The sequence below is a fragment of the Vitis vinifera genome, chromosome 8 (assembly GCF_030704535.1).
Source record: "Vitis vinifera cultivar Pinot Noir 40024 chromosome 8, ASM3070453v1".
Taxonomy (NCBI): Eukaryota; Viridiplantae; Streptophyta; class Magnoliopsida; order Vitales; family Vitaceae; genus Vitis; species Vitis vinifera.
The window spans coordinates 4210201-4221775 of record NC_081812.1 but is presented as its reverse complement, the minus strand read 5'-3'; the positions used below and the strand labels follow the sequence as shown (position 1 = coordinate 4221775).

The following is an 11575-nucleotide window of genomic DNA, read 5'->3' as shown; positions in this document are numbered from 1 at the left end:
TTAAGCCCAAGGTTCTTGTAGCTACAAGAGAACTAGACTCGATAAAGGAAACTTTAGCTACACCTCATTAGAAGACAACTATGAAAGATGGATATAGGACATTAATGAACAATTAAACTTGGTTTTTGTTGTCTTTACCTTCGGGAAGACAAGCTACTTGTTGTAAATGAGTTTTTAAGGTGAAAAATGAATGCAAATGGGATAATAACAAAATATAAGACTAGATTGATAGTAAAGGATTTCATCAAGTAGCAGGTTTTAATTTCAATGAAACCTTTAGCCTTATGGTTAAACCAATAATAGTTAAAGTAGTTCTTATTAGGTTTTAAGCCTTGTATGGTGAGACATGTTGCAACATTTTTAATGAAATGTATGATTCCTACTTGTTCATTGGTATCATGTGCATTAGTAGTTTCTTTCTTTCTATTATTTTAATGGATACTTCGCCCAATTAGTTCACATAAGGTTTTACATTCTCCACAATGAAAAATCTTTTAATATGAGAAGCATGCATCCATAATCTCTAAAGTGATGTATTAATATAAACTTTCGATAATGAAAGGTCTTAGTAAGTAAATAGTTAGTTATTGTAACAAGGGAATATGTTGAAAGAAAATATATAGTGAGTTCTCACTAACATAATGATGGATCTTAACACAAATTTTAGGATATGAAACGTTTGATGAGTTGCAGAACTGCATTCCCAGCTTCTGAGTAAGGGTCATTAGTGAAGAAGCCATGTTCTTTTCCTTCAAACTCCACGTACTCAATATCTTTCTTCATCTCTTTCAACCTCTTTGCATAGTCCTCTGCCCTATCTTTCAGTAGTTCATTTCCACCTACCACTACCAAGATGGGATCAAGCTTCAGTGGTTCTAGGTCTGGGCTTGCAGGGCCAAATGGATTTGCCAATGGGTGATCTTTTGTGCCGCCTTCTGGTATTGATAGTCTCCAAAACCTGCACACCATGTTTTAATTAAGTGTTGTCTTTTTGTTCTACTTGATAATTGATTTTTATGAAGTAAAGCAAAATATATTATTATAATTTTTTTGAAGAATAATATAATACCCTAATAAAATTTTTAACTTTTTTCCTAAAAATTTTAATTTTTGAAATAAGAAATGTTTGGCCCCATTTTGAAAAGAATTTGTGGCTCATAAAAAGTATTATATTATAATTAGAGTGTATTTGGTAGTAATTTAAAAAAATGTTTTTAATCATTTTAACATTTCAATAATAAAAAATTTCAAGTATTAAAAATATTATAAGCGTTCTTTAAAATCACTATCAAACGGACTGTTATAGTGTATTTAACAGTATTTTTAGAAAACTCTTTTAACTTAAAAAGTGTTTTTCAAGTATTCAAAATATAAAAAACACTTCATAAAATTATTGTCAAACACATTTTTAGAATATAAATTAGTGGTGATTCTAAGAAACACTTTTAACCCAAAAAGTTTTTTTTTAAAAAAAGAAAAAGAAAATTTGGTATTTATCGAAATTTAGGAAATACTTTTAAAAATATAAAAAATTACTTATAATGTTTTTTGGAAAAATATTTTATAAATGATTCTCCTAAAAACATTTTATGAGAAAACACTTTTATAAAAAATATTTCAAATAAAAAAACATTATCAAACGCATTCTTAATCATTGATCCGATGACTTACGTACCCATTTTAGGGTTCATTTTTTGAATCTCACTTTATCAAAGGAGTGATATTGTTGCATACCTAATAATCAATAGTTTAATTGGGTTACAATTCAAATAAATTGTCAATCATGATACTCTAATCATATGAAGCACATTAATAATTAGTTATACTTCACTAAAAATCACATGTGATATGTATCATACTATTCATTTCTTAAGTCATCATATTCCAAAAGTACATTGCCTCATATATATACCTAATTAATCATTACTAATAACTGAAAAAGCTACTATTCAAATGGTTTCTTAATCATAACGTTAATCCAACATCATTAAACACAATAATAACACAACAATAATTAGCTTTATTACTTCACACAAAATTATTAAAAAAGTCTACTCTGAATCATTATAATAGTTTTATTATATCGGTCTTTTAAGTTATATGTTTAATTAATTAAATATAGTATAACACACAAAAGAAAAAGACAAGATAACATACATATCGTATCTGAAATACGATATGACATTTCATTGATAATACGATAGGAGTAGATAATTTAAAAATAAATAAATTAATTGGTAATAAGGATAAGGTGACATGATATTTTATTAATAAGGCCACTAATTTTATAAATTAAATATGATGAACAAAATTTTGAGAATCAAAGAGGTGCCTCCATTTGGAAATTTCACACGAGATTTTGGGCATGTCACCTATTTTATTCCCAAAGGGTTGACTAAGAAAAACTGTAGAGCAGGTGGAATAATGCGTACTCTACAATTATTTGAAAAGACAGACCAATGTGGAGGCTATATCGAACCATAGTGGTAGATGACTCTTATTCTATTACAAGGGGATTGAAGTGTTCACATGTCATTTTCAAAACTTTTTTCCTAACCAAAATTTCAATCACAGTCCAAGATTCCTATGAATGATTTTCCACCTTATGCCTTCTTTTATAAGATGGTGATGTTACATTATTTAAGATGCCCAATAACTTTTCATCGTTTTAGTAGTCAATTTTTTTATTATTTTCATGGCTCATTATTCCATTCCAATTTGGTGCACCACTAAAAACTTATGGACCACCTCTCAAATGGATACCTTTTTTTTTGTCATCCTTGTGTGATACAGGGGATGCGAATGACTTATGCATAGTTGAATGGGACACATGAGATTCTCTTGCCTCGATAATGTAATAATTACTTTTAATCTCTTAATTTCTTCATTTTTTTAGGTTAAAATTTTATTTAATTATAAATATCTTGAAAATTTTAAAATTTACTTTGAATTTAAAGTTTCTTTTTATCGGATTTTTATTTAAATTTGAACAAATTTCAAATAACATATTTAATAATTAGAACCAAATTTAGAGTACGAGTTAAGTTACAAACGTTAATTCATTAAGATAGAATCATATATATATATTAAAATATAAAACTTATATAGCATATAGCATAATATAGAATTTAATTTATTTTTAACAATCTGATCATCAAAAGAGATATTTAAATTCTAACATTTGAGGTAGTAACCATTTTTTTATATCTCAAAATTTTAAAATGTTTTTAAAGCTTTTTCTTTTTTTGTTTAATATGAGCATCTAAAAAGTTCTCGTGTTAGATCCTGCTATTTTCTTTTCTTGTATTAATTTTTTTTTTAAAAAAGAAATATTATAAAAATGCAAATATTAAAATATAAGATAGGTAAAAAAAAAACCAAAAGAAAAGAGAAAGAAAAAAGGACAAGAGGCTTTTAACAGCAGAGTAAGATACCTGTCAAGGATCGCCAAATTCAACATGGCTTCACTTGGACCCTCCTCGGATCTTGTTCTCACACTCCCACCAAAAAAAGGCGCCATCAACACATAACCTCGTACACGAACCGGCTCCAGCTCCGGCGAACCGGCCCCCAGTTGAACCGCCAAGTGGTGTGCCATGTTCCCTCCGGATGAATCGCCCACTACAAAAACCCTCTCCAAGTCTACCCCTTCACTCAGCCATGCTTCACAGTTTTTAGATAAAGCCTGAGTCTGCAGCCACTTGAGCGAGGTCCAAGCATCGTCCATAGCTGCCGGCAGCCTGTGCTCCGGTGCCAGCCGAAAGTCTGGCGCCACGACAAGGGCATGAAGCCCCGAAGCTAGCCGGAGGCAGCAATTATGGCAGTTGGGCCACGTGCGAGAGCCGACGCAGAAGCCGCCTCCATGGAGGTAGTAGAGAATTGGGAGCTTGGCAGTGGCGTCGGACACTGCCGGCCTATAGAGTCGGAGGTGGAGATTGTGGTGTTTGTCGAAAGCACAGTCTTTCCAGATGACGGAGCCATCGTCGTGGACAGGAATGTTGAAGGGTAGGGTAGCGGACCGGAGAGTGGAGCCATCACTGTAGACTTGGAGGACACCTTGGAAGTCTTCTACTACATAGGGAATGGACCCCATTTCAAACATACACTCCCTCCTGGTGAATTATGTGTATGATGGATTGGAAAGCCGGACGAAATGAGGTGTATATATAGAGGGAAAAAGAGAAAAGCATTTGAGATGTTACAGGTAGTTTTGTAATCTTGTGAAGGTGTTATGGAATTTTTTCTTTTTTCTTTTTATCAAATGTGTGGGTTACTGTTTGTTTTGAGTCATCGTACTAATCTAAATCAAGGTTCAAAATAAAATAAATTATACAAGAAACCTTTTTCAAGGTATAAATTAAATTTAAAAGTCAATACAAGTCAATCCCCAAATAGGCCACTGATGAAAAGTATAAACAAATTTGAAATTGATTTAGAGTATGTTTGACAATAATTTTAAAAAATATTTCTAATCCTTTTAATATTTAAAATTTTTTGTCTTAATATAAAATATTAAAAATATTATGAACATTTTTTAGAATTACCGACAAATGCATTCTTATAAACAAATAGAAAAATATCATCTTTCATTGGGTTTGTGATGCCATAGAATAAAAGGAATTGGAATGTAATAATATCAATTCATACAAATATAGAAAAAAAGTGCAGACTCCATGGCAGTAATGCAATTTTAGTCAAAACCAACTCAAGACCAAGCTCCCTTTTTTTTTTTCTTTAAAACATAAATGGCTCATTCTTCTTCCATGGAAAATGGAGAGGGGCTTACTAGAGATGCCTAGAGTTTTGTTGCATTGTGGTTGTGGCAGCTGGGTGACTAAAAAGATATTAATCAATAGGAAGTGACTGCAGTGGGAGAAAGGAGAAGTGAATGTGATATCAAAAAGATCCTTTGTCCTTATCCTCATAGGCCTCTCGAGTGAACTCGAATTATGCTCCTGTCACCTAAGTGCGGTATCAGTGCGCATGATATATTTTTAGTGAAAGTATTTTCTCTGAAAGTATTTTTAAGAGAATCATCTATATTTTTTCATAAAATATTATAATTGATATTTTAATATTTCAAATAAATTTTTAATATTATAAGTAATTTTTTTATTTTTAAAAAATATTTTCTAAATTTAATTAAATACCTAATTTTCTTTTAGGTTAAAACCCCTTATTGCTTATTGTCAACCCTCTTAATTAAAGATCCACATTTTCGGAGGGAAAGTGGGAATTTCTTAAAAGTTCCATCTCCAACATTGACTTCTATTTTGTCCTCCTTTACCTTCTTCTCTTGCTTGTTGACATGTCTATATGTGTATACACATCCTGATTTCACATCCTGATTTCTTGGTGAGAGGGTGGGTTACTTGCAAGTGGTAGGAGTGGCCCTTCCCACCCAATTGTTTGTGGGTTAGCTTGGATTTTGGTTGGATGAACATGCATGCACACAAATGCACCCACATGCACACACATTGTATGTTTCCTCTTTTATCTTTACATGTTGATTAGATGTGACAATGAATGATGACGTTAGAAGCTTTTCAATGATCGAACCAGAATCTCTTATGTTAAGCATGAAGAATAATGCAACCTTAATGATTATAGGTTGAAATTTTCAATTATCTTCATCAATATGATCCTTATCAAGATCTCTAACCACAAGCTATACGCTATATATCAATTAACCTATCTCACAACTTAATTTTTAATCCATTTTTAGCCTCACAATTTTCAATCATACCATTGTTAATGCAAGCTTATGGGTTGATATTCAGAATCACTTCGAAATTCACCACAATATGAAGAACATGGATTATCTGAGATGATGTCCTCCCAACCAAACACAATGCGCATGGATTGATCTGTTACATCAAATTTTCACTTAATCTTAAGATTGGATTTTCAAGAACCTCAAAAACAAAGAAGAGAATGTACGTACATGTTTTTTGCCCGGTAATTAGTAGCTCAAAGTTCATGGTCTGGAAGAACACCTTATGTTGCCTATTGGGCTGGGAGTGCATTTAAGCCAGCACTAGTAGCACAAGGCTAGTCAAAACCCTTCTCCTTTGTCTACCAATGCATGGGTAGTACACCTAATACTTGGCTAGTAGCCCAGGTCCTACAAGAGACTAAAGTATTTTTTCAACACTTTTGACTTGATCAAACATCAACCCAAACATGATCTCCCATGCTTAAGCTGTTAGAACATAGTGGTTGAAAATTATCCTTGAACTAAGGTACCCTACTAAACACGCAGACAAGAAGACAAGAATAAGAATGTAGGAAACGAAGAAGTAAACTTATTGGGTTCAGGCTGATGCGTTAATCATTGCCTTAGAGAAGATCCCAGCCCCACTAAGATATCATCTTAGTGTAACAGGATCCATCATAAAGCTTTGCCTCCAGGGTACTACAGTCTACTACCTGTGATGATGCACTTCAACTACAAGCAACTACTACAGTCTTCTAGTACGTTTTCAACGATACCCGCTCTAGTTTTTTTTTCTTTTTTTCTTTTTTTTTTTTCTTTTTTTGGGAGAGGGCTTTTCTTTCTCTTTTTTTTATTTCCTATGAAAATGAGTTCTCCTTTGGTTCTAAGAGTTTAAAAAATATTTATTTCATTTTATTTTTTAATATGAAGGAACATTTCCACTTTATGTAGAAACAAATATTGATGCTTGGAATTGTATCCGTGACAAACGAGAGCTCGAAATTTCCTTCTACCTTTTTTTCTTATCGCACTTCCAATATGGGGTACCGACTCAAGTAATTTTACTTCAATCTCCCGTGGATTGCATGAATTAACTAATGCAAAAAAGAAGCATAACAAAAAGAAGAATGCGAAAATTCAATGCATCAAGTTCCTTTGGGCTATGAACAAGTCATAGGATAAGTTGTGAATGTGAAAATGATATTTTTATGAACCAAATATATTTATTGTTGATTAGGAAACCACTTTTCAGACTATTTTCTCTACTCATAGCTATGTAATCAAAACGGTGTGAATAGGATATGCTCAAAGCCTTGACTTACTCTATTCTCCGATCTTGGATCTCGTAAGATGCATGCATACCATTTTTAAGGCAATTTAGATCTAATGCACAACAAAAAGGTATCATTCAAAAACCATAATAGAAGTAGGTCAAGAGATTTTGAGTTATATATATATATATGATGTAAATGTTCTCAAATCAAATCCAATTTGAAGAAGAGAGTCTGTAAGCGTTGTAGATCTTGTAGATCCAATGATCTGTCACCCACTATCACTCCTTCCATGAATCTTGAGACAATATAATGGTGGTCTTCTCTCTCTCTAAACAGTTGGCTAAGGTTTCCTTTCTAGAGATTGGAAAACAATGGCAAAACTTGAAGCCCTAAACCCCGAAAAAAGTTTATATAAGTTTTCCTATAAGCTTAAGTGACTTGAGCCCAATTTGGGCTTAAGTTAGTTCATACAACTCACTTGGATCCTAATTAATTAATTAGCCCTTTTGGGATCCAATTAATTAATTAACTTAATCTAGAAAGATCATTCACAAAATCTAGCATAACCTTGCATTTTAACCAAAATGCCCTTATGCACACCTATAAATTATAAACCTAAACTACCCTTAAATAAATGTGTCATAATGAATTAGGAGCTTGAACAAGGATCATTGAGGCTTATAAGAAATATTGACTCCAATCCAATCCTGAATTTGACTCAATACTCAACTAAAAAGAGTCAACTACACTTTATATCTTATGATATAACAACAAGGCAAAGCTCAAGTTCGTGACCTCCTATCCACTATATGTAGACTAACTATGAATTGACGTTTGTAATCTAATGAGACATATACTATTAACCTCTCAAGATTACCTCTCAAATTATTGAGTTATATATCTTCCTATTATGTGATCAATTGACATACTCTAATTCACAAAGAGTATATGTCAAATTTCAATTAAGGAATGACTATATATGATGACCATAGTTTTCTTAATTACATGCCCTTAGGATTACTTAAGGTAACACACTATCTCATTCTTATAAGATATCATAGTACCTCTATTGAGAATACGTATTGCCACTAACCTCCATCAATAGTGACCAAATTCATAAGGAATATATGATTACCTTATAATCTCACTCATAGGTTAAAACTTCCTATTAACTTTAGCACAAACTCAATATCCTCTTAATATTGAAAGTCAATGAAGTATAGTAGTTTGATGAATCATGACTATCTAATAACTAATGTCATGATTCATCGTAGGTAATTATATAGACTATTGCACTCACAATGAGAAAATCATCTTGATGGCCAAGACAAGTCATCCCTCCAATTAATAGGTAGTGTATTACAATCTCTACTAGATTGCCTTAATCAATGAATTGATTGTGAACAATTGATCATTTTGCAAGGAACTCATGATTTATATATTTCATATAACTTTTAATGTACCTAATTCATGTGCAATGCAAGTGATAGGAACCATAATCAAAAGTAAATAAATTTATTAATGAACTTAAATTTGTTACATCATGTGATATGTTCCAAATCTCTATCCTAACAGGATATTCATGAGAGCTTAGAGAACCTATGAAATTTCTCATGGGAACTTTCACTTTAATATAGGTGAATCCGTTAAGCGTATCTTCGATTCTAGGTATAAAAAGATAAGATAATTGAACTAGTATTTTTTATCTATTTATATTTCATCTCAAATGCTAAAGAAAAGCATCCTACTTGAAAATATCCTATGTAATAATATTTAAGGGTCACTATGGTAAGACATGAACCACATTAAATTATAAAAATAACATAAGGGATTTAAAAAAAAAAATCAAAGGATTTCGAAAAGTTAAAAACAAAATAAATAAATAAATAAAAAAATGAGGCATCAATGCCTTCCTTTTTCAACCTAAGTTACACATTACCCCTAATGTGTATAACAAGTAAAAAGGATAAGGTGAAAGTGTTACCTCACCATCATTGATTCAAACTTGTAAATCAAAGAATCAGTTCTTCCACAAAAAATTACATTAGTAGCAAAAATATGCATATACATAGTTGTCAAAATGTGTATCATAACGTGTACCATTTTGTTAAAAAAGTTTATCTTGTATCATGACATATCGTGTGTCGTATGATACATTGCAAATTATAATATATATATCTATATATATATATTACACGTGTATATGCAATGTTCCAAAAAAAAAATACTATATTTCTTTCTTTATTATTATATAAATATATAAGATAACCAAAAGAAAGACACATTCTTTGAATCGTTCCATAGAGCCCCATTTTGATCTCATAATCCACATTAAATTTAGGAGAATAATGAAATCTACATTTTAAATAAAAATTTATTTATTAAAGGTCAAAGCCTAAAACAACTATAGAAGAGACAAATAATTGAGAATGCAAATAATATTTAATGTTTACCTTAGATTAAGATAATATGCAATTGCATGTAAAGGCCTGTGCAATTGCATACCCCATCTTCTATCAACAATATCCCAAAGAGATTGATCATATTTTTTTCACTCCATGAAATTTTTATTATATTTGTTCATTTGCCTTATCCATTGCTCCATAGATATATATATCCCATATCAAGTTTCACATCCCCATCCACAAGTCTTAACACTTTCACCGATGGTAGTACACACTTCAAGTAATATTTAGTGGATGGCCAAAATGTTTAATCAGTTAGAATAATATTCCTAACTTTTATGTCATTTACCTTCCTATAATATTGACTCATTTGCCACTCTTTAAAAGCAAACATTACCCTTAGCACAATTTTAGTCTCATAAAAGTGCCTCAAAGTCAAATATGATGTTGCAAATCTTGTGACACCTTGTAGACCCTCAATTTTATCCTTCAACACTTGCATTTATCTTATGGGTGTCACATGCACCCAATATCTTCGTATGGCATTGCCATGACCCCTCTTTTGGGCTTGATCAATTTTTGAGCCTTGTGTAGGTTCATCTGCGGTCCAATGTAGTACGAGTGTGTAGTTCATTTTGGAGTGCTATCATGACCAACTCCTTAGTTGTTCACATCATGCTAAAGGAAGAAAGTGAGGTCTCTCCCAAAACTTCAGTTCAGTTGGAGTTCGTAGGAGCATGTTCGAATACGAAGCACCTGGGCTTGTTTTGATCATATCTCCCTTATTCAAACTCAGAATCGCACACCGTTTTTTTTGTTGGATTCCTTATTCTTCAACGAAGATTTTATCAAAATTTCAGAATTTTTCTCAACCGTTCATCCGGATGGTGGACCAGTTCGGAAAATTTTTTTTGAGGTGGTCGACTGGTTCATCGGGGCTGTTGGTAAATGGCACTATTTTTTGCTCTTTTGATGCCCTATTTCTGGTTGGTTTGAGCCCGAGTGCTCCAGATAGGCTTGGGGAATAGTTTTAGGTCCAATTTGGGCCATTTTGTGGAGAGATTATAACCCATGTTGAACCCATATGGATTCTTGGTGAGTAAGGCATGTTAAAGTTATGAGGGGCAACTGCCCACCTTGGAAAAAAGAGAACTAAATGTGTTGGGGGGGTTCCAAAGATGAAGTGGTGGATTTTCAGAGCTGAAGGGGGAGGAAAATGTGGTGGTGCAGAGGTTGAAAAAGGAAGTTTGAGAGGTTTTTTACCTGGAGAAAAAAAAAAGGGGGTGGGAAAAAAAAGAAGGATCCTAAGAAGAGAGACTATAGAAGGGGAACTAAGAAAAACGTGGGAGGGAAAATTCATAAGAGTTTATGAGGGTCTAGGTGACCTGGAGGAAAAGAGGAAGAAGGGAAAAAGAGAGGTGTGAGAGAAAAATTGGAAAGGTTTTTTAAAGAAACACATAGATAACGAGAAATGAAAGAAAGAAAGATCTTGAGAAAAAAGAGAAGAGAGGAATTTTTGTCTGCTTTAGAAATGAGGAAAGGAAATCACGATCATCGGTCTTGAGCGGATTATGCAGAAGAAGAATCAATCTCACTTGGAGTTAAAGGAGCACTTCTCAAAGGCTGGTTCTTCAGGTACGTTTCTGGTTCCTCATAGAATTCTTGCTTGCATTCGGTTCCTCTTTCTGGTCGTTCCAGAATGCTTAGTGCTTTATTGATTGGTGTGGACAAAAAGGGCCACAAATTGTTATGTTGAAATTGGTTCTTTGTGTGTTTGCCATGATCTTCATTCAGTTGATGCCATTGATCCCATTTGATTTTGTTCATGTTAAAAATCTATTTTGAATCATTCTCCCATTTTATAAATACGTTGCGTTTTTTCGGCCGGTTCTCCCTCATCCAGGCTCGGAATTAAGTGCCGTTTATTTTGTTGGATTCCTTATTCTTTGAGAAATCTTTTGCTAAAATTTAAGAATTTTTCTCAACCGGTTGGACCAGTTGGGAACCGGTTCAACCGGTCTTGCATGACCAGCCCCGTTTTATAAACATGTTGCCTTGTTTTGGCCGGTTTTCCCTCATACGGCCTCAGAATTGAGTGTCGTTTCTTTTTTTGGATTCCTTATTCTTTAAGGAATTTTTTGTTAAAATTTCAGAATTTTTCTCAACCAGTTGAATTGATT

At 32.7% G+C, this 11575-nt stretch overlaps 1 protein-coding gene across 1 annotated transcript; it reads right to left on the bottom strand.

Annotated features, from left to right (window-relative positions):
* Positions 1-492: 492 nt before the first annotated feature.
* LOC100256389 (probable carboxylesterase 15) lies at positions 493-4132 on the bottom strand. The gene is made up of 2 exons (XM_002268668.4): positions 3435-4132; positions 493-958 (listed from the first exon to the last, which is right to left on the bottom strand). Exons 1-2 carry the CDS (start codon positions 4100-4102, stop codon positions 664-666), a joined length of 963 nt encoding a protein of 320 aa, XP_002268704.1. The 5' UTR covers positions 4103-4132; the 3' UTR covers positions 493-663.
* Between the last annotated feature and the right edge of the window lie 7443 nt (positions 4133-11575).